Source organism: Tamandua tetradactyla, chromosome 9 (assembly GCF_023851605.1).
Source record: "Tamandua tetradactyla isolate mTamTet1 chromosome 9, mTamTet1.pri, whole genome shotgun sequence".
Lineage (NCBI taxonomy): Eukaryota > Metazoa > Chordata > Mammalia > Pilosa > Myrmecophagidae > Tamandua > Tamandua tetradactyla.
In genome coordinates this window covers 113353089-113377128 of record NC_135335.1, presented here as the reverse complement: position 1 = coordinate 113377128, position 24040 = coordinate 113353089, and the positions used below count along the sequence as shown (strand labels likewise).

General features: G+C 35.0%; 3 protein-coding genes across 9 annotated transcripts in view; 2 read left to right on the top strand and 1 right to left on the bottom strand.

Annotated features, from left to right (window-relative positions):
• The window catches only part of TRIM23 (tripartite motif containing 23), a 62582-nt gene extending 56063 nt beyond the window's left edge, over positions 1–6519 (top strand). The window contains exons 12-13 of the mRNA XM_077117309.1: positions 1328–1408; positions 5790–6519. Coding sequence (XP_076973424.1) covers positions 1328–1353 — 26 coding nt within the window. The 3' untranslated portion in view covers positions 1354–1408; positions 5790–6519. The remainder of the gene's footprint in view (positions 1–1327; positions 1409–5789) is intronic.
• On the bottom strand, positions 2041–23596 carry PPWD1 (peptidylprolyl isomerase domain and WD repeat containing 1). Of its 4 annotated transcripts, XM_077117307.1 has the most exons (13): positions 22996–23180; positions 22668–22694; positions 19938–19944; positions 19623–19725; positions 16782–16882; positions 16518–16638; positions 11461–11908; positions 9483–9673; positions 8440–8629; positions 4988–5169; positions 4202–4283; positions 3314–3496; positions 2041–2337 (listed from the first exon to the last, which is right to left on the bottom strand). In XM_077117307.1, the coding sequence occupies exons 1-13, from the start codon at positions 23065–23067 to the stop codon at positions 2194–2196; spliced, it is 1851 nt and encodes a 616-aa protein (XP_076973422.1). In that variant the 5' UTR covers positions 23068–23180; the 3' UTR covers positions 2041–2193. The 4 variants fall into 4 exon arrangements, with proteins under 4 accessions (XP_076973422.1, XP_076973419.1, XP_076973418.1 ...); XM_077117304.1 differs by lacking the exons at positions 19938–19944; positions 22668–22694; positions 22996–23180 and adding an exon at positions 23472–23596; XM_077117303.1 differs by lacking the exons at positions 19938–19944; positions 22668–22694 and having other exon boundaries at positions 22999–23223.
• Positions 23305–24040, top strand: part of CENPK (centromere protein K) — a 161451-nt gene continuing 160715 nt past the window's right edge. For 3 of the 4 annotated variants that reach the window (XM_077117313.1, XM_077117310.1, XM_077117314.1), the window contains exon 1: positions 23416–23523. In XM_077117313.1, the coding sequence (XP_076973428.1) occupies positions 23425–23523 (99 nt within the window). In that variant the 5' untranslated portion in view covers positions 23416–23424. The other variant, XM_077117311.1, reaches the window with a different exon arrangement.

The following is a 24040-nucleotide window of genomic DNA, read 5'->3' as shown; positions in this document are numbered from 1 at the left end:
AATAACGTTCTGTATTTGCAATTTAGGTTCACTTAAAATAATGCAGTTGTGTTTTGAAAGGGAGCTAAAATTTATATAGAGAAAAGTGAAACTCTTGCTTTTTAAATTTGTAACTTTCTCACGAAAGCATTTTGAATGATCATTTGTTCTAGAAAGTGGCTTTGAAACGATAAGCATGAACTAATATTGCTAAGAGAAAGACTTTTTATATAATGTTGGGATATTTCTCAATTTGCAAAGTGGTAATAGGGAAGAAGTTAACTTACTCTTCTCTAAAAGAATAAAGTATGGAAAAGACTAAATAAATATCAGATTGTATCTTGCTAGTATTTCAAACCATGCTTTAAAAAAGGTATCTAGCTTCTGAAGCATATGACAAGATGGGTAAACCTTGAGGACATAATGCTGAATGAAATAAGCCATACACAAAAAGATTAATACTGTTATGATTTTGCTAATATGACCCTGTTAAAAGTAAATTCAGAGCCTTATAATACAAAATATAGGGGACCTAGAGATACATAAAAGCTAGATAGGTGAGTGGTTACCTAATGAGGATGAACTTCAATGTGTGAGGATGGACAGAAGTGATGGTAATTCATTAGGGGGGTTATGAATAATATTGCCATATTGAAAGTGAGTATGATTGAAAGGGGTTGTATAGAGCCATATAATCTCACTGATTAACTCTACAAATACTAAGTTTTTACATGAACCATTTGAAAGGTATGAATCTTGTACAAAGAGTCAACAATAGATAGGTACCGGGGAAAACTACTGTTGTATGCTGTGGCCTATATTTAACAGGAAGACATCACCAGTACCACAGCAATGATAGGGGTAAATAATTGGGGAGGAGGGGGAGAGGGACAAAAAAGATACCTGGCAATGAATGTTTTTAGGTCTAACAATTCTGTTAAATTTTTGATGTGGAATTGAAAAGTTCAGGAACCAAGTGATTTTTCACTCAAATCAAAATAATGATACTTTGGGATAGATGAAGCCTTAATACCACCTGGTGGCAGCATTACCAAAAATTTAGGAACAAGCTTTCAGGCACGAATTAATTGGTGGATTAACTAGAGACACTTAAAATTAGGAAGAAGATGTAAATGTCACAGTGAAAAGTCACTTTATGTCCAACTTTTATGTTACTCATTAAAAAGAGGGCATGATATTAAAGTAGTGCAGTTTGGCACATTCTTCTGAAATTCAAGAGCTTGGGGGTAAAAAAAAAAAAGTAAATAAAGGAAATGATCATGGTGATTAATAAAAGGAAAGGTGCAGGTTTATATTTAAAGCATAAGAATGTGAATTCTCTAAACAGGTCTGTTGAACATGATCTGCCTGTAAGTTTCTTGAAGAGCCGTCAGAAGCAGTGGTTCTTAATATTTAGGAAGTTGAGATGGTAAGTAAAGAACAAATGAAATCAATTAAGATAAGACTTAAGACTCATACTTTTTTATAAAAAGCTCTAATTTCTACTAAGTCTCTCCAATACTAGATACTAAAATTTTTATTCCATGTATACTTTCTTGAAGGTATCAAGTCTTGGGATATTTGCTAAGAAAAGACATGCTTTAGCTATATTTTGGAAAAAATACCGAACTTACATAAAAACCCAAACTTCAGATATTAATTTATTATGATTCTTCCATTTGAAAGACTACTTCATAATCACTGAAGAATTTAACACTTTTAACTAAAGGAACTTCCTATTTATTTATTGAGACTTTATTTACCACTACTTAATGCTCAAAAGAAAACTATTTGGCATGAAATATAAAGCTTATAAAAGAAAGGAAATGGTACATATCAGATCCTCGTATCTCTTCTTGGTGGGTCTAAGGAAACACAATAAGGACAGAATACCCAGTAGGTTTTTAAAAAAATTAAGGAGCTTAAGATACCACTATCATTATTTAATATGGTTTTGAATTGCATAAGAAATTATCTTTAAAGAGTGCTATTTGCCCACGTTTAGTCTGTTTAGATTTATCACCTGCCAGGATGAGAAATGATGCAAGAAAAATTAAAGACTGAGTTTTAACAAATGGCCTTTAATGAAAAATATAAATATATAATATTATATTCTTGAAACATGATTTGTATGTTAAATGCTCCCTAATGTAAATAATTCTATGTTTAATAGATGTTTAGCTTTATTTGAAAGTACAATGAAATATCATCATTTTACTTGACAGTAATATTTATGATGCTGACATCCTCATAGGGCTTATCTGTTTTGGGATTGACTTTGACGTTGGAGATACGCTGCACAACTTCCATTCCTTTAGTAACTCGTCCAAATACTGTGTGCTTATTATCAAGCCAAGGCTGTAATGGAGGACAAATGGAAAACCTTGATAAACCCATAGTTCATAAGTCACACCCTCTGGGTGTGCAAATTAAAGATTTTAAATTTATGCTTCATTTTATTACACAGTTAAAAAGTACAACTTTCATTTAGCTGTTTTTAACAGTGATTTCCATGCATATATAAAAAAATGTAAAAGAATAGTATAATAATATTTAATTAAATATCTGCATTCTTTGGACCAAAGGGAGCTGGGAGATGTTTGCTAAAAGTAAGTTACTTTGCATAGCTTAACGAATTATTGGCTAAGGCTTTAAAAGTTCTTTGTAGGAATACTACCTGAACTAATTAAGAGGTAGTATGGAATAGTTGTCTCTGCAAGTTACTTGACTTTGGGCAAATTAATCCTGTTTCATTGTTTCCTTATCTATTACTTAAAACTGGGGTAGAGATAGCAGGAGTATTGTTTCTACGTTCTTTAGGGCTTGGTGCTTAATTCCAAAAAAGGAAGTGTGTAATGTTTTATATATTTGTAAAACTACTTAGTAGTACAGCTAGATGCTCTTTTATACTGTATTTCATCAAATCTAAAATACCACTGAGATGTATTTGGGTTTCAAAGATATAAAAATGTGAGAAAAAAAAATCTTAAAATCAGGAATTCATATGCTCTTACCCCTGCATTTTAAAGATGAGGAAAAAGGCCCAGAGAGGTAAAATAACTTTTTTAGAGACTGCACAATTAAAGTGACAGAGGCAGATTTCAATATCTTGAATATGGTCTTTTGTGCTTTCTTCTACATGAAAGTATTATTTTACCAAGTAAAAACAGATTTGTTAGGTGATTTTACATTTTCCCTAAATTGCTTTCACTCTTACATCTTTGGCAGTTATAAATACAGGCAGAGAATAATGCAGCTCCCTTTTCCACTGAATTCACTCTCTGAGATCATAACCTAGAAATCTCTGGTTTTTTGAACAGGCTAATATACTTACTGTTGGTACCACTGTTATGAAAAACTGGGATCCATTAGTATTCGATCCAGCATTGGCCATGCTGAGTGTATATGGTCTGTCATGTCGTAATGTTGAATGAAATTCATCTTCAAATTCTCCTCCCCATATACTTTCTCCTCCCATACCAGTGCCTGTTGGATCTCCAGTCTGAATCATGAAGCCCTTAACAGAAAGTATACACAAATCATATATTGTCCTTTTCTGTATATGAATGCTTTGGACTTTTATGTATTTCTGCCAAGTGTGCTTTATATTCAGTGAAATATTAACTTCCTTCACAGTCACTGTATAAAGTGATTTGATTAAACCCTTAGTATGTTATACGCTACTTTGGATGATGTATTTCTATTGCTCAAACACCACCATATATTCAATAATTGAAACAAAAATGTAAAGGTCTTCCCATGTATAGACATACAGAAACTTGCCAGATAATAGGAAAAAACCAGTTAATACTGTGTAAGTCAGTCTTAGGATCTGTACAGTATTTTATGTCTTTTATAATGTGCAAGAAAATAAAGTTTTAGGATGTCTATAATTGTTACTTCCTTGGGGTAAATTTTTTTGCCTATCAGTCCTTCATATACATATCCATCACATAATACGTGCATAGCTTGTCCCTTCCTACCAATTGAGTTCCTTAAGAACAGAAACTATTTTATTCACATAATCTGCAATAAACAATTTAGTGCATGTTTATTGAATGGAGATGTCCATCTTTCCCAAATGGAAACAAAAGTAATTTTTTTGATAATGCCATTTCTTTTACACTATTTCATCAGTCATCTGTACACTGTCCTACCAATTTCTTGCTCTCTGCCCAATAACATAGTATGCCTTAAATCATATAACAGTTGTATAACCTACCTTAATTATACGGTGAAATGTATGCCCATTATAGTAACCATTTCTGCTGTGAACACAGAAGTTTTCCACGGTCTTGGGGCACCTAATAAGATAAGTATTAAAAAATATGAAACCCATATAAATCACTTTAAGATAGTTTTCTTTGCAGTTCTGCCTCCTAATGATGTTTTTAATTGTCTTCTGAATGTTTCAGAAGTATGTCTTTTATCATAACCTCTTAACCTCACGACAAACGAGTTGAAGGGCATGTAATAATAGTATACTCTTTATTATTTAATCATGAGTATTTATTATATTTGAGTTTGACAGTATTTAGATTAATATGGTACATTACCATGTACTACTAGCTCTTAGAGCTGAGAACGTAAGGAGAATCAAGATAATCTTGCACCAAATGTATCAGAAAACAGATTTAATGGGTACGAGTTCTTCTCATTTGAAACAAGACTACTGAGAAGTCTAGAACTGCCTACTACCCTTGTTCAGTGCCAAAATATGATATGATAGCAATTATTCATATACAGAATATACACATAAGCATTTTATAGTTTACATCAGCACCTTCATACCTAATATACTCTGTCCTCATAAGAAACCTGTGAAGTATGTGTATATATATGTATAAAATTTTCCCATTTCCTAGGTGGAAAACAATTAGAACAAGAAAGATGGGCTATCAAACATTTCAGTATTTCAAAATTCCTTAAGCCAAAATAATAAGATTATATGGTTCCTTCAAAAACATACATTTAACTGGTGTTTATTTAAGACAAAAAAAGTACATACTCCACGGGAAAAAGTTTGATGTGAATGTCTCCCATGCTTGTATGGATAATAGCACTATCTGAAACTCGTTTAGGTCCTTCAGCTTGAGTAGCTGCCATGACTTCTTCCTTAGAAGGTTTCTCATTAAAAACATCTCGGTCAGAATCTGCACTTTTTGTATCTTCTGGTTCTCGTTTGGTAAACTCAAGGAAGAGAAAATTAACAAATGAATGAATTAACTTTTTTATCTGGTGGAAATTTATGCACAAGAAAGTTTCATTTCTAGTGAAGTATTTGAAGAGAGTAAAAATTCACATTAGAATAACTATTTCAGGAATAATATCCCATCATAAGATGTGTAAGGCAATTACATTATTTTTACATTTGTCTACTATGAAAATATCCATGTAATATCATGGAAATGTATGGTTTTAAATGGGATTTACTTTACTTTTGGATGGAAACCTTGGATACACATTTAACAGATGCTATATTGAGGTAGCCTTCTCCTTTCTTCTAGAATACCCTAACCTGCCAGCTACTCTTTTCACTATTTACATTACCTGGGTTTGAATTCTAGCTCTGCCACTAGTAAACTAATTTCTTCATTCATAAAATGGGAGCGACAGTACCTCCCTCAGTGGTATCTACTGTAAGACTAAATGAAGGGATATACAGTGCTTACAGAATTGTAACACACAGAAGGCACTACACATATTAACAATTATTATTACAACTATGTGCAGGACCACATGCCAGGAAGGGCAGTTCACAAGGATGAATCGGTAACAGTCCTGACCCCTTATTATTTTTTATTTTGCAGAGCCCCACCTGATCTACCTACAACCCTGAAGCCTGGGAGAAAGAATACAAATTTTTAGTGAAATAGCTAGAAATTTCAGAATTCCTTGGGTGTAGGGAGAAATGAGAAAAACCTTTGGTGATTAAAATTCTGGAATTCTCAAGGCTTGTTACTTTTGACTCTCAGTAAGTAAACATCTTCTCTCTTAAGAAAGCTCTACCTTATGCCAACTGAGTTCCAGGAAGATGGATCCACTTGGATAGATGCTACATGACCAAGCTAGAATGTTATTGCCTTAACATCTTATCTCCAGTTTATAAACGAATGGCTCGTCTGCTGTACTATTTATTTATATGAATTTTTAAAAAATGATCTTCATTTAGCCTACATGTGGAACTCCTATAGTTCAAGATTTATAAAATACTAATTTATTTTATGATGCTGGATTTGAAAAAAAGGGATATAAAATTTATATATACATAGTGGGTATATATAAATAAATACATAAATGATATGTCTATATATATGCCATTTTAGTTTTACTCAATGCACACCTCATAAGACTGAAAGAAACTTCATGAAAATGTTAGCAGTATAAGGAAACAGTATGATTTATTTTTGTTTCTTCATTTCCTCAAACTATACAATGAATATATATGGTTTAATCAACAAAATAAACTTTGGAGAAAGAAAAAGAAAACATAACTTCTCAATAAAACCGATGGAAAATTAACAAAATATGTGTGTTCAGTATGTATCATTTTCCTTTACCACTGATTTTTACCTTAAATAAAAGTTAAATTACAGGCAAAAAAAGCAATACAAATCACTTTCCTTATTAGTATCCTTAAAATACATACTAATAAGTTTTTAGCAATAACTTTGAAAGTTATAAGCAAAATTCTCATCTTAAAATAATACCATTTTCTTACAGAAGCTTCAGTTAGATATTGTTACCTATCATAACTTGCCAAACACCTACCAAAACCATTCCTACCAATCCTAAAGAATCCAAGGGCATCGTATCAGATTCTACAAAGGTTCCAGGCACTAGGGTAACTTTCTAAACCTACAAGCTCCAGATGGGTCCCTGAACTAGATAAGTTCTAAAATGTAAAAGGGCCAGCCTCTCCACAACATCAACTTGTTCCATCCTCCTATCCTATATTATTGACAGCCCCTTCCAACATGAAAAAGTTAGAATGGCCATAGCCCAAATACCCCTAAAGAGTGGGAGAGAGATCAAAATTGATGGTGGAGTTATACAGAGAAGATACGGCTTAACAAATGAGTATGACGGCTGAATCATTACATTGATATTTCTTTTGGTCTCCAGTGTCTTGGAACAGCCAGAAAAAACCTAAAATTGTGGAATGTAACCCATACCAAACTTTAAAATCTGTTCTATAACTATTTGTTAAAGCGTACTTGGAAATTCATTGCTTTTTGTATATGTTACATTTTACAATATAAAAAAGGTTTTTAAAAAATTTACCCATTCTGTATTTAAAGCCTGGTTGGGCTAAAGAAACTGCTATTTTAATACCTTTAATAAGTGCTGACAACCTAAGAGCATCACAGCTGCTTACAATTTATCAGATGAATGAATGAGTATGCTCTAATGGGCCAGAAACTTTATAGATTTAATAGGGATTAAGACAGAGTGCCCTGTCTTTATGGATTTTATACTGTCTTGAGGGAGAGATGGCAATGTCTAAGACAAAAAGTCAACAAATTATTCTGAAAACTGACACATGCTATGATAGGGGAAGCAAAAGAAGAACTTGAGCAGACACACTTAACCCAGACTAGATGTTAAGGGAGGTCTTCCAAACTGAGACTGAAGTATGTGTAGGAGGTAGTGACAGTATGTGGCAGGCAGAAGAAATAGTTTGGGGAACATCCCAGATTAAAGAAAAGACCACTCAACTTTTAGGAAATGGAAAAAGTTCAGTATGGTTAGTGTGGCAAATGAACTGAAAATGCAGAAAGATAAAGTTATAGAAGCAAGGAGGTTAAGAAAATTTAGAGAGCTGGTGAGTCCTCAAAACGTTTTAGGCAAAGAAGTAACATATTTCAGTCTTAGAAAGTTCTCTGGCTAGAGCATGTAGGCTAGATTACAAGGGCAGAGGTTTCTCTACTTAAGGTTGTTTTGTGTAGGTGAAAGAACAGTGCTACAAAGCTTAAGTAGTTTGATTCTGATCCCAATTTTAATGAACAGGGTATTTTTAGTTCTGCAGAGAAAAAAAAATTCTCAGGAATATGTAATTCCAAGGTAGTGCCAATAAAATGGATATGAATGACAGAAAAGAAAATGTACTTAGAAAAGGAAGTTCAGAAGAAATAAATTACTTTCAAAAGTTGAAAATTAATTAAAAGAAATTTTAAAACCCCACAGCAAAAATTATTTTAGATGCAATTATGCCCCCTTAACCATTTACTACTGCCTGTCATCCTAGATAACACAAACAGTTGTTGAAACCAGGTTGAAAAAGTATATTAATACTTAAAATTATATCCTAGTTAAAAATTCTACAATTATAAGATGGTATTCTGGTTGTTCAGAAAGTCTGCTGTTATTGCCAACATTCTTTGCAGTTGAAAGCACAAATTAAGAAAATAAAACTCCTAACCAAATTGGAAGAAACCATCTCTTAGTACTACTACATACCATGTAAAACCTATTCTTTTTGAAAGATGTACAGACTATTGTTGGGTCAGCTTGAATATTCTGAAGAACGGGATTTTCAGAAGCTTTCATCTCTATAGTAGTTGCAGCACGATGTTTTTTGGCTATTCCCTGGAATAACGCCAGTTGCATCACTCTGATATTTTCTTGCTTGCCTAAGATCCGCACACACCTGAAAAATACAATAGTGTTTTAGGCAATGAAATTACCAGAATTATCTCCAATCCAAAAAATTTTACAGAAAAAAAGCAGGCATCAAAAATAAATATGAAAGGTTTTTAAAAGTATTTCTTTACCAAAAAAAAAAAAAAAATTCTATTTTAAATTGGTTGGCATTAAAAAAAAATTCAGGTTAAAAAAAAAAGTCATTTAGTTATTCAGTTTTAACCTATCTGTATTTTAGTTTTTCTGCAAACCTTTAAAGATTTTGAATTGCCAGGAACTATAACATAAATATGTTTATATGTAGGAATGTACAACACAGGGTATTTTTTTTCTCCTTAAAATATATTTTAAGTTCTTTTTATTTACATTCAGTGATAGTATCTGATTGTAGCTATTTTGTACTACGACCAAATGGACTGTTTATATGAAAGGCTTATTGTGGTTTGGACTGTTTATATAAAAGGCTTATTGTGGTTTCATGCCTTTTAACTTCTGATTTTAGGTCTAGCAGGCTGTAATGTTGAATTCTGTGGCTAAAATATTTGGTAGTATTTAACATGAACCAGTATAATTTAAATCAGTAAGCAAAAGACAGACTAAAATTTGTTAAAAAAAAACAATTTGAAACTATGCATATCTTCCTTTCATTTATTTTACAAACATGAATGGAAACTTTTTATATAAGATTATAAACAACCAAGAGACCACAGAAAAATCCAGTCAAAACATTTGGCTTAGTTTAGACATTTGGGACCATTCTGCTTGTCTCAGAACAAACAAAACTCCCACTGTTTCCCTAAGAAGGAAATGGTTCCCCATTAATGCATTAAAAAAAAAAAAAACTTATTACTAAAACTTACCGGTTTGTTTCTACATTTATGACTTTAATGCCCAGCATTGTCCCATATAGCACGAAGTGTCCAGTTTCATCAAAAATTATATTAATTAATCTTACTGCATCCAACTTTTCCAACTCACGTTCTACAGCCATTCGTCGGCCAAATTCCATGTCTGGTAGCTGTTGCCTCATCTGCTGCAGTTCAGTAAACATCTAGGAAACAAACCATTTATTAACAACAACAAAACGCTATTTAAAAAAGGGAATGAGAATTTAAATAGAAGCAAAGTACACATTAAGAGCCACTGATAGTTTGTGTACTTATCTCCTTAAGTGGGATTCTAAAACATTAAGACACGAGTAAGTACAACCATAAAAATAGTGCCTTATACTAATAAGTAACTGGTTGTTATAATTTTTTTAAAACGTTACCTGGTTAATATACTACTGCTTTCTCTATACAAATAATATATCTTACTATCTTTTAGAAGCCACAGATTAGCACTTTCCAGAAGAAATATAATGCAAGCCACATATATATATTTTTTAAATTTCAGTAGCTATAGTAAAGTAAAAAGAAACAGGCAAAATTAATTTTAATGTTTTACTTAACCCAAATAGCCAAAATATCATTTCAACATTAAGCAATATAAAAAAATTGAGATAATTTACATCCTTGTTTTTCATATTCAGTCTTTGAAATCTAGCATGTATTTTATACTTCTAGCACATCTCAATTTGTATCAGCCACATTTCAAGTGCTCGTTAGCTCCAGGTGTCTAGCAGCTACTGAGCTGGACAATGTAGCCAATGACTACAAGCTTCCTGAGCAAGGGTCATGTACCTGGCATATGACAAGCATAGAAAATAGTTATTGTGCAACATCAGGCACTGTTATTACTGTTGTAGATACAATCATGAGGCAAACCAGAGGACCAAGTCCAACAGAGCTTAGTCTATTGGGAATAATACATATCAACCACAATACAACCTTATCAAATTCTCTAAAAGGAAATACAGTGATACAGTCATTAAAAAAAAATGCTCCTAGATTGGACAGTGATAGCTTCCCTGAGGAAGTGAGCCTTCAATTAAGATGGGAAGGACAAGCAGGTGTTCAATAGGTAATGGGAGAAATGGGGAGGAGAGGATATTCCAGGAGAGGGAACCACATATACAAAGGCCATGTGGTAGGAGACATGTTCAAGAAATTGGAAAAAGACTTAAGTGGCTAGAATAAGAGGCAGGGAGAAAGTTATGTACGGTAGACTGGAATGGTAGGCCAGGGCCACAACATGGAAGGACTGGTAGGCTACAATTTTGGTCTTGATCCTAAAAACAGGATGTCACTGAAAGGTTCTAGGTGAAGGAATGACATGATCAGATATGCACTTGGCCACAGTGAATAAAAGATGAGGAGAAGGCCAGAATAAATTAAGACAGTAGGCCACACAAAAGGCCAGGCAAAAGATCATGTACAGCAACAGCTGTGCTGAAAGGTAATGGATGGATTTAAGATAAATTTAGAAAGTAAACTTGGCAGGATTCATAATGAAGTAAATAAAGGGGTAAGGAAAAAGAGCAAAGGATGATTCCTAGGTATCTGGCTGGAGCAAGTGGACGAATATTGGTGCCACACATGGAGATAGTGAAAAAAGGACAGGACTAGGTTTATTTATAATAGAAAGCTTAAGAAATAAATTTGGAAGTAGTCATATAGATAGGAATGAAAAAAAGAGTGAGAAGAGGGCCAACAAGGAGTTCTGAGCATCTTAAGAGGATAAGGAAGCCACCTAAGTAAGAATAACTGGCTGGGAAGGTGCATCATAAATCCAGGGGAGAGTTCTGAAGAGCGACAATGGAAGACAGAAGACAGTTGATTAGTATCAATGGGATAAAAGAGCCATCACCCTAAACTTCTATACACAAAACTTTCTTTCCAGAAATAGTACAAAATAAAGACATTTTCTTTATTTTGAAGAAGAGTAAACTATACTTACACTTAGTGATTCGTCAAAGACTCTCATGAGTTTTCCAGTTAAAAACCTGAAAATCCTAACTTTTCTATCAGAGCCAATAGTAGCTATTTTCTTCCCATCAGGTGAAAAACATATGCTGGTTGGATAAGCCTTACACTTGGCAAATTCATATAAATCCGTATCAGTTTTATATTCCCAATTCACATTTTTCGGGAATTTATATTCATGAGGAGGCCCAGTCCAGTATTCAATCATTCCAGATTTGTCAGAGGACACTACTGCTTTGTAAACTTGGTTTAGCCGTATCTGAGTAAGAGGTGATGTATGGAGTTTGTCAAAAATATGAAGGGGCTGGTTATCTCCTCGACCATCATAAATGAAAATTTTTCCTGTACTCTTCTCAGAAGCAGCAACTGAGGATATGGCATCCCCTGGGCAATAGATCCATTCGCACTGTCCAGGAAAATAGCTAGAATAGTAAAGAATTGAGAAAAAAAAAAAGTTAATACAAGTATGCAGTTCCCACCCTCCAATCTATCATCAAAAAGAGAAAAAAAAAAAAAAGTCCCAGTCAATGATTTAGCCAGTGGGACTCTGTACCAGTTTGAAACTATTATGTACCCCAGAAAAGCCATGTTTTAATCTTGATCCAATTGTGGGGCCAAACTTACTGTTTAGGGTGGAAACCTTTGATTAGGTTATTTCCATGGAGACATGATACACCCAATTGCCTGTGTGGCCTTTTGATTAGATGGAGCTTTGACTCTACCCATTTAAAGTATGTCTTGTTTAGTTTAGTGGTGTCCTTTAAAAGAGGAAACATTTTGGAGAAACCTCAGAGGCAGACACTTGGAAAACAGAAAGGACAGAGCCCACAGATGCAGAAAGAAAATGTCCCTGGAGAAGTTGTCTGAAACCAGAAGCCAAAGGACCAGTAGATGCCAGCCACATGCCTTCCCACCTGAGAGAGGTGTTCCAGATCCATGGCCTTTCTTGAGTCAAGGCATCTTTCCTGGATACTTTATATATTTTATGGCCTTAGAACTGTAAATTTATAACTTAATAAATTCCCTTTTTAAAAGCAATTCTATTTCTAGTATATTGCATTCCGGCAGATTTAACAAACCAAAACAGACCCCTTGCTCAACAGAAGCAAAGAAAGATACAGAATGGGGAGGAAGAGCTCAGAATCTTTTATTACTTTTTCTTTTTCTGATTTCATCAATGAAATGATAATGTCTAAGGATCCATCAAACATATAGTAGCCTATTTACTTCCCATGGATAGATAAGGAAAGCTAAATAGACCTGGGCCTTAGATACTCTGGGTCGTTGCTTTTTTCATCTGTAAAAAATAGTCTATGCATAACTTACTTTTAAATAGGTTAGTGTGTAGTGGTATCTTTATAAATCCATTCTTTATCTTAGTTAACAGCTATGCTTAGTAGAAAAACACTCTTACATTCCATTCTCATTATTACTAACTTGAGCTTGATATTAAAACTTTAAGCTTTTGACCTGCTACTTGATGAACAAGTATAAAAGTACCTTGGCAAATTTAATCAATATGCCAAATTTGTCCATTCAGATGAGTGCTGTCATCTTCAAAGTAGTCTGAGAAGTTAGTTATTCCAATCATGGTACTGATGCTCAAAACTTTTTTGGAATTCTTTCATTAGCATTTCTATAGTAGCCTGAAATATACTCTTGAGTATCTTCAAAGGTGGCAAGTGTTCAACATTTCTAAATGGATTTGATTTTTAAAAACAGCTAAAGTCTGGGAAACAAAGCTGGGGAATAAGACAGATGATCAAGTCAGGTCAAAAAATTCTGTGATTAAAAAAAATAGTTGTGACCATAAATGGTAAGACTGATTACCTTTAATGGCCAATGTACTGATTTAGAAGGAAATTTCAAAAAAGAAGTTCCAAATATATTTTTGACAATGCCACAAGTTTCAAACTGACCTTCATTTAGCTCTATATAAGTTCAGCATGTTATCTTAAAAACACACAGAAAACTCAGTCTCAGTTCATTACTGTGCAGTCTAACCACATAGTTCAGATATCAATATACTCCAGAATTTAAAATCATCATGTGCCTAACATTCCCAAAATATACATAAGCCTTATAAAGACACAATACATAATACCAAAATAAACACAGCAAAGAAGTTAATATACTAAGCACCAGCAAAGCAGACATGATAGATCCTTGTTAATTTAATAAGTACTGTTAGATCTAATGAATCCTTGTTATGATGTTGTTTAGAAATCTGCTGTAATAAATAATGACAAAAACCACAATGGAAACCTCCAAACAGCATCATAACAAGGATTCATCATATCTAATTTTCCTAAGCAATAGCCAAAGGCATATTTTTTTACATGATATTATGGTGGCATTTAAATAACAGAAAGAAAGAAATGTGAACATTTAAAAATATATATAAAAAAGCCCAATATAAAGATTCTCCTCATATAACAGACCTCTTACTCTAGAAAATAATTGTACATTAAAGATTGTTTTGAGCCCTATGCGGCATTCCACAGAAATTAAATGTGCTCTCAGGCATTGAAGTGATCAGGTTATTCAAATGAATACCAAGCAAGAGTAAATATACTGAAAGGCACACATTTCTACATTTTATCTAGTAATTTGGGGTAAATTTTCCCTAGTACTGTTGATTAATATTAATGTTGTTTTTTTCTTTTTTTAAAGTAAAAGGTGCTGTTTGCAAATCTAAACTTACCCTTTTCTGCAACCTTTAATCATTTCCATAATATAAATCTGAACTATTTTCCTCCTTTGGATAAACATGTTACTTTTATTTTAAAATTGTGAAAATGGGAATCCTTTGCTTTTTCAAAGGAATGACATATTTATGTAACCTAGTGAAATGATTTGCTAAATACAATGTTAAAAGCATGATTAAGAATTCAAGTGAAATAAAAGATAAGCAAGTGACATTCTCACAGCAAGCCACTATAATTAAACTAAAACATGCTATCTGATTAAAAAAGAATACAATGTGGTAATATATAAGAGCACAATTTGGTATGCAGCATTATTTGGACCAGCTTTCAGAATTTTTACAGGTAAAAGAAAAGCAGCTACCAAGCATGCCAAATTAACATGCAATACACAAATGCAAATACAAATGGTTACTTCCTGATTTAAAATAATCCCAGTGAATCATTCTGAACACCATGGTTGTTCATCTTTGATAACAGTTATAAACACGGGACAGTTTACAATGTTATCATGAATACAAACGTTTGTCTACTTAGAGGGCCCAAGGCATGAGCTGAATATCATACAGTAATCCAATTTTCAGTGGCATTAGATAGCCTAAAAGTTTGACTGAATCAATACTACAGCACTGCTAAATTTTTATAAGTAATTCAGGTTAACTTATTTATAGGGTAAATACAACGCTACTAGCAATTTTACTGAAGGACAACTGAACAATAGGACTTCTGTGATTTCATTCTCTCCCTTCTCCTTTTCCTCACAGTTTCATTAATTTAAAAAGTATGTACTTTGAGAATAGTGGGAACAACAAACAAATCTCCACCCCCCCCCAAATTAAATTAATATAGTTAAAATAATAAATGTACTCCTAGTCATGGCATCTAAATAAAACTTAACTACTAACATGTCAGAAACCACCATTTATACCAAAATTGAGAATGTAAGTTAAAGGAACCAAGTAAGTAAGTGGAAAGGGAAATAGGGAAAAAATTCATTAGGCTTTTTGAGAAGTTTAAAGATTCATGTTAAAAAAAAGAAAAAACACACTGTGCAATAGTTCACAGTTTTCTCCTTTGCTTTAAAGTGTTTGTGTGTTACTCATAGAAACACACAAAGGCAAACAAAATGAAGACAAAAATGGAAGGCTAAAAAAAATCCATAGACAAGTAACTTAAACAAGTGCATTTTTTCAAGATAAACCCAGAAAAGTTGAATTAGTTATTAGTTGTAAGAACACAAAGGTGAAGACAAGTGTTCCTGCAGTTCTTCCAGGCTACTAGTGCACGCTATGATGAAAGCATTTTCTCATTGTTCTTTGGAGCCCCTTACATAATAGCTACGTAATTCTTAATGTACATATTAAATCTGTTGTTCTAGTTTGCTAGCTGCTGGAATGCAATATACCAGAAATAGAATGGCTTTTAAAAAGGGGAATTTAATAAATTGCTAGTTTACAGTTCTAAGGCTGAGAAAATGTCCCAATTAAAGCAAGTCTATAGAAATGGCCAATCAAAGGCATCCAGGGAAAGATACCTTGGTTCAAGAAGGCCGATGAAGTTCAGGGTTTCTCTCTCTCAAGTGAGAAGGCACATGGCAAACACAGTCAGGGCTTCTCTCTCAGGTGGAAGAACACATGGCGAACATGGCGTCATCTGCTAGTTTCCTCTCCCTGCTTCCAGTTTCATGAAGCTCCCCGGGAGGTGTTTTTCTTTTTCATCTCCAAAGGTCGCTGAGTCATGGACCCTCTGCTTCATGGTGCTGTAGCATTCTCTGCTTTCTCCAAATTTCTTTCATTCTCCAAAATGTTTCCTCTTTTATATGACTTCAGAAACTAATCAAGACCTACCTGAATGGGTGGAGACATGCCATCACCTAATCTAGTTTAACTACCACTCTTGACTAAATCACACCTCTAGGGAGATGATCTAATTACAGTTTCAAACATACTGCATTGAATAGGGATTAGAAGAAACGGCTGCCTTTACAAAACGGGATTAGGATTAAAACATGGCTTTTCCAGGGTACATACATCATATCAAACTAGTACATCTGTTATTTTAAATACACAAGTCAAGCTTCTATGCTTTCTTCCTAATATGCAAATCAGAGCCCATATCTATATTATCAATGACCTAAAAGTGCCACCAAATGAAATAGAGGTAAATTTGTACTTAGTGACTTATACCTCCCTCTACCCTCAAAATTTTCCCCTCAAATTAGAAAAATCAAAACAATATATTGTTTAGAAATAACCTTTGAAATGGTAAAGTTTGGTTTAAAAATGATTTCACTAAGTTCAAAAAGATAAACTTTAAAAAGACTCACCCAAGCTTCAGCATATTGATCATGTCAAAGTTCACGACATCGAACACCTTCATTGCTTTATCGTCACCCACAGAGCAGAACAGCGCCCCCTCAGAGCTAGCTGCAGCACTCTCAATAACTCCTATTGAGCAGACCAAATGAAAACATTCTAGCAAATACCAATGAAATAATGTGAATAATTCATAGAAAAAAATGACATTTTAAGAGAAACTTTAATCAGTACAGTTCAAATGAGAGCTACAAAAAAAAAAGTGAAATTCTTACCCAGATGGCTACGAAAATGTTTGACAAATTCAATTCCCTCTTCTATTTTTTTCCAGAACTTAACATGTCCATCATGACTGGCAGTAATAATAAAATCTGTCCTGTATGAATAAAATTTTTAAAGTTGATTTCTAAAAGACAGGAATCAACATCTCCAAAGAAATAATTCTCAAAGATCTTTAACTCTTTTATAATAGGTTTTTAAAAATCTTCCTTTATGCAGACCACTCTACTAGAGTAGACCATCGCAAATTTTGAATTTATTTTCTGGATATCCTAACAATTACTGCTGCAGTAATTTTTTTTTTAATTTCACAATTTTAGGGTTTTTTTAATTAATTAAAAAAAATTAAAAAATTTTTTTTAAATACCAAAAAACACCAAACACAAACATTCTTTTTTTTTTTTTTTTTTTTTTTTTTTTTTTTAAGGAAAGACAGAGAGAAGGAAGGAAGGATAGAAGGAAGGAAGGAAGGAAGAAAGGGAAACATTTTTAAACATTTTCTTGTTTTATTGTATTCTGTTTCTCCGTTTTTGTTACATGGGCTGGGGCCGGGAATCGAACCGAGGTCCTCCGGCATAGCAGGCAAGCACTTTGCCCGCTGAGCCACCGCGGCCCGCCCATTCTTAACTTTTGATCATTCTATTCTACATAAATAATCAGTTCACAATATCATCACATAGTTCATATTCATCATCATAGTCATTTCTTAGAACATTTGCATCTATTCAGAAAAAGAAATAAAAAGAAAACAGAAAAAAAATTCATACATACCATACTCCTTACCCCTCCCTTTCATTGATCACTAGCATTTCAATCTAAATTTATTTTAACATTTGTTCCCCCTATTATTTATTTTTATTCCATGTTTTACTTGTCTGTTGACAAGGTAGCTAAAAGGAGCATCAGCACAAGGTTTTCATAATCACAGAGTCACATTGTGAAAGCTATTATCATTGTTCAATCATCGTCAAGAAACATGGCTACTGGAACACAGCTCTACATTTTCAGGCAGTTCCCTCCAGCCTTTCCATTACATTTTTAAAAAAAATTTTTTTAATTAATTTTAAAATTTAAAAAAAATGACAAGAAAGAAACACAGTCTTAACATATAATCATTCCGTTCTACATATATAATCAGTAATTCACAATATCACTGCTGCAATAATTTTAATTCCAATAACTAGGATCAGAATTGAGCTAGGCTTTGGCAGACGGAGAAGAGAAAAGAAGAGAGAAGGGAAAAGAAGGAGAAGAAGAAGAGGAAGAGGAGGAAAAGGAGGAAGAAAGAAGAGGAAGATGTGCTGCCAGTAGAGATCACTAAATCTTAGGGTCCCTTAAATGCTAAAATCACCTCATGGGAAGTCTTTTCATGGGAAAATCTATTATTTTGCAGAAGTCGATAAATAATCAAATATCAATGTACTCTTTCACACAGAGCAAAATTCAACACAATTATGTTTTGTACCTTATACTAGGTATTTTATTTATTTTATAAGTATCAAAAAGACTTTGTACAGAATACTCTCCACTGTAAGGTATATAAAAATAGATACCATTTATTGAAACCTAGTATATTTCAACTATTTTAACACATTACCTTGGTTAATCTTCACAGCAAATCTATTAGGCTGGACATTTTTATTGCCATTTTACAAATGAGGAAATAGTTTTAAAAAATTTATTCACTAGTGGTCCACAGCTAGAGAGCAGCATTTAATACAAGATATGCCTAAACCCAAGGCCTGCACTCTTTTTTAAAAACACTTCATGTCTTGGGTAAAAAAATAATAATAATAAAAAACAAAACTTGAGAATGATAGTAATGCTAGGACCTATTATATGCTTCTTCAAATATCAACAAATTTACACTAGAAAGGGTACTAATATTTGGTCTGAATTATCCTATGAATGAAATATAAAGATATTTTATTTAATTAGATTTATATCTTAAATGTTTCCCAAATGCAATTTGTCTCCAAGAAATCAAGAATAGACTGGACCAAAGAGCAGACTAAAATAATCAATCTAACTTCTTTTCACACTCACTGCCAATATCCAAGCCACCATCATATCTTATCCAGATTTCTATACCAGCCTCCTAACTGCTCTCCCTGCAATCATTCTTGCCCTATTTGAATTCATTTATCTCACGACAGCCAGAATGATCCTTTAAAAAAATAAACCTGATATTACTCTCGTGCTCACATGATAAAATTTAAATCCATGCAAGGAATAGAAAGTCCTCCAGGATTCATCCCTTGTCTTTTCCTCCAGCCTCATCTGTCATGTAGTCTCTTCAAAACTGAGTTTCCTCATCTATAAAATGAAGACCATATACTATTTCACAAGATTATTCTAAAGATAAATGACATAATTCGTGAAAAAGCTTTAGTGTAGTACCTGGACATACTATGTGCTCAACAAATAATAGAATATTAAACATTACTACTATATTACCTTCCTCCCAATCTCCTATTCATATCTTTTTTGAAGGTCCTCTGATACTTCCAGCATGTCTTAGTTCCTCCGTTTTCCCTATGTTAAGGAGGCCAGCTACCAGTTATACCCAGCTTAACTAATGCACACTTTCCTTCTAGGAAACTTAAACGTCACTTTGTTCATCCCACTCTTGGTATTCCAAAGGACTAGGGTGTTCATATGAAGTAGGGTGTCCTGACTTAAAAGACACACTCCTCCAATATTTATTTAACTTAAAGTATCAGAGTCACGGAATTAGACATCCATAATATCCTAAAGTAACTTCTATTAATCCACCAAAACTGAAGCATAAAAAAAAATAAACTTCTCAGGAAAAAAAAAGACAATGAGATACTTACTTGGTGCACACCACGTGGGTAATAACATCTCTATGCATGTAACTGCGCTCATACATGGATGCACTGGGGAGATTATCAAGATAAACTCTTTCAAACTCTAGAACTGAGAAAAAAAGTAAAAAAAATGTATTTTTACAGTAAATGGAATTAAATACTCGTATTTTATTTAAATTTTTCTAAATTCTATTTTAGAATTCTCAACTCATATGTAATGATTAAAAAATCCATTGTGCTATGTCAGCTGTAACTTTCATTAATTAAGAGCACTGAACAGCATTGTTATTTAGTCAGTTATGACAAGTTCTCAGGTATTACATAGATGCTTATCTCTATCAATGAGTTAACTGGATCTGGTTTAACGTGATGGTTCCATTAATAAAAACTAAACAAATTTCATGAAAATATCACAGCCATCTTTCTCATCACATAGACCCAATTAGTAAGTCGTAAGAGGTCAGTGGTCATCAATAACGTGTCTCAGTTTATTACTGAGGCCGATCCTCTTTGAAGTCACTGATACTGGGTTTTGAAACATACAAACATGATAAAATGCTTAGATTTTTAGAGCAGAGAAAAATCCTAGAGATTATCTAGTTGAGTCCTTCTCAAATGTTTTCCAGGGGGCAAAACACCTTTAAGAATGATAGTCTGAGAATATCTGGAAATACTGATTCCATATATGAACTATGAACAATTTTACCTGCAAAAATGATATAATATATGTAACAAAGTAATCCAACTGTAGCCAAAAATGCCTATAAATAGTTCTCAATTTAACCACAACAATCTGTTTCATTTTTCCATAAATGTTCTATTGTAGACTCAAAGCTGTCTTTTACAAACTACTTTTCCCTTCATTTTTAGTAAAAGAATCCCCATTTTACATGGGTATATTGACATCGTACTATAAGATAACCCTTCTCAGGTTCCCCTGCACTTCGATGAGACCATGTACCTAAGTTTAGGTTAAAGAAATCAAAGTCTAAGTGTTGTGTGTGACAGTCAGGAAGTCTCCTTAAAAAGGTGTACTTTTCCTTCCTTCTTCAGTCCTATGGCTTGGAACTGGTGTACAATTGCTGTACTTCCAGCAACCAGTCAGTATACTGAAAAGAAGAGCCATATCCTGGTGCTATTAGAGCAGAGACCTAGGTCATCAATGACTGCAGAACCTCCACACCAATCCTGTAATGCATACCTTGGGACTTCTTTTACACATGAGAATTATATTTCTATTTTTAGAAGTTATCAATTTTAGGGTTTTCTGTATTATATGGCTAAATTTAGTTACCTGATACATATCCCTTTTGCTGTTAATTCACTTATTGAACAAATATTAAGAACCAAACAGGTTTCAGGATGCATGATATAAAGAGGAATAAGACATAGTCCTTGTTCCTACGATACAGTTAGTTTAGTTAAAGGCAGTGCCATATATTCATATATAATGTTATTTTTAAAATGTATACATAAGGGAGGGTACAAGAATGGTTCAGTGGTAGAATTCTCGCCTGCAATGCAGGAGACCCAGGTTCGATTCGTGGCCCATGCACTTCCCAAACAAACCAGCAAACACACAAACAAAAAAAACAAACAAAAATTCAGCAAATGGTGCTGCAATAAGGGAATACACACATGGAAAAAGAATGCAATGTGACCCCCACCAGACAGCACACACACACAAAACAATGTATACATAAGCCCAATGTTCAAATTATAAGTTAAAGGTGATGGATCCATTTTTAGAAAGCTAAAAATATTACTAACCCCCTGCTATTTGAGACAAAATTTTCAAAGCTATTTTTCTCTAACACTGTATACATGGTTCTTGATTTCATTTTTTTCTTCAAATTGAATATACTATTGATTGGCTTAACTCCAATGAGTGATCATGAACAGAGATTTCCACATCTATTGATTTTTGTTATTTCTGTCTCAATTATGTTAGGTTTATGATAACTAATACTAATATCAGCACTTGGATGTATTTAGATTTTTCTACGTTCACCCACTCAGTTCCATAAAAAAGGACATGTAAAGATATTCAAATGCAATAAGATAATTAAATAACAGCAAAAACGTCGTAAAATTCATTCATTCAAGTACCTATCAAGCACCTACTTATATGTACCAAGCACTGAAGCGAAATAAGCATGGTCCTAAGTCTTAGCAGTGCAGAGAAACATGAATCAATCACATGAATAATTACACAATTACAAGCTGTGGCAAGTACAACGAAGGTAAAGGTTGCTATGAAAAAACATTTAACAGGAAGACCTGGCAGTAAAAAAGGTAATGTATTTTAAATGTGTCCGTGCATGATGTTCAGTAAGTAGCTTGTTCCAAAGTTGGATACATAAGATTTGAGGACTACTTGTAAATTCCGCGTGATAAATATTACCTTAGCGTTATGATCAAGGTGCTTTAGAAACCCATCCCAAACTGGAGAAGTGTCAGTCTTCCCAGAGGAGGCAACAGCTGAGCTGGGTGCTAAAGGTTGAACAGAAGTTAGCCCAGTGAAAGGAGTGAGAGAAATTATTCTAGGCAGAGACATCATTATCCTTGGGCAAGCCTCCAGAAGAGAAAGAGAATGTGGGCTACTCAGTGGTTTAGTATGGCTGTAGTACAAAATAAGGAGGAAAGACAGGGGCTGGGAGAAAGAATAATGGAAGATGTGGCTGGGGAGGAAAGGAGAGATCATATTCTAAAGGGGCAACCTTTTATGGCATGTTAAAGATCTTGGACTTTGTTTTGAAATCAATAAAAAAGCACTGAAGAGCTTTAAGTTGGAGAGGGTGATAAAGTAATATCACATTTTAATGGTTTTAAACTTTAATGATAGCATTTCATAGAAAAATCTTAAAAACAAGACAATTTAAATCTATTCCTTTCCCCACCCTTTTTATTTGATTAAAAAGAGTCACTATTTCACGTTAGAAGCCAAAAACCTTAATTAACTTTCCCTAAGTCCGAAAATTCATTAGTGGTAGAGTAAGGGTTGAAATTATCTCTACCTTTTACAGGTAGTCTTTTCCACACCTGCAAAACGGGGTTAGAAATTTCAACCGCATACGGCTGTGGGGATTAAATGAGAGGCGCCAAGCACACAAATACCGGCAAATGTTAGCTTGAGTATCTATTAACAAATCAGTGACCAATAAATGTTAGACATTAATAAAAAAGACGATGTACTAAGCCCAAATTACTATTTCGAAAGGACATTCAAGTACAGAGTGGGCAGAAGCGAGAAAGCGACCGTCTCTTCTTAGGACACAAAAACCTACAACCACACACCATCCCTTTTCGGTCCGGTTAGAAATTTCCCAATTCAGGTGTCTCAGCATTCCAGCTTGCCCAGCTGGCCTATCTCTGCAACTACCTTTCCTCTTCTTGGCCAGTGTAGCCTCCACAGGTAAAGGCCCAACCCAGCGCTCTTCATTCTCCTCATCCTTCTCTTGGGCCACCGCCACTGCCATTGCCAGTTCTCCCTCTCCAAGTTCCGTTTTTTCCGCTTCCACTGAGTCCCGGGACCGTCTCCTTCTCAGCTGGGATTGGCCGCCAGCTTCCGCCGCCATATTGCCAGACTCTGAGGCAAGGCGCGACCCGCCCAGCTCGGCGACCAATCCCAAAGCAGCGGCGCAGCCTTAACGTCAGCGGCGGGCTGGCTACGTGATTGGCCGGGGCCGGAGTGGCCGTCGAATCAACGAGCAGCGCGCGCTCTGGTGTTGGGCGGGGAAGCGTTGACCCTGCCAGGCTGAGGAGAGGTGGCGTTTGGCGGCTCTTCCATGGTAAGACATTGGCGGCTATGAGCGCCGTAACGCCGGAAACTTGCCGCTGGGGCTGGCAACTCACCGGGCATGGAGCTCTGGCCCCGAAAGTGGGACCCTTACCGCCGAGGAACGGGGTATCCGACATCCAGTCAGGCTTGGAGCGCCGCTTGTCCTGCGCCCGCGTCTTGTGCAGCTTCGGAGCTCCGCGGGTTCCGAGGGGCGGGGAGTTGAGGGGCTCGTGGGCTTGCGGGCGTGCCCGGCCGGGTCTTCTTGCCTGCCCCCTCTGTAGGGGAGTTGAGGGGCTCGTGGGCTTGCGGGCGTGCCCGGCCGGGTCTTCTTGCCTGCCCCCTCTGTAGGGGAGTTGAGGGGCTCGTGGGCTTGCGGGCGTGCCCCGGCCGGGTCTTCTTGCCTGCCCCCTCTGTAGGGGAGTTGAGGGGCTCGTGGGCTTGCGGGCGTGCCCGGCCGGGTCTTCTTGCCTGCCCCCTCTGTAGGGGAGTTGAGGGGCTCGTGGGCTTGCGGGCGTGCCCCGGCCGGGTCTTCTTGCCTGCCCCCTCTGTAGTGGCACCCCTGTGAGGGAGTCGTGGGTGTTTTTATTGTTTCCGCGTGGAGATGTAGCCACCGCGGGTAACCAAAGTGGCTTCGACAGGACCT

Coding starts and splice junctions, on each gene's coding strand:
- PPWD1 (XM_077117303.1), bottom strand. CDS start 23,194: ATGGCGGCGGAAGCTGGCGGCCAATCCCAGCTGAGAAGGAGACGGTCC. Junction 16,639..16,781: donor ACATTTTCGTAGCCATCTGG/GTAAGAATTTCA, acceptor TCTGCTCAATAG/GAGTTATTGAGAGTGCTGCA. Junction 2,338..3,313: donor TCATAACAGTGGTACCAACA/GTAAGTATATTA, acceptor CCTCCATTACAG/CCTTGGCTTGATAATAAGCA.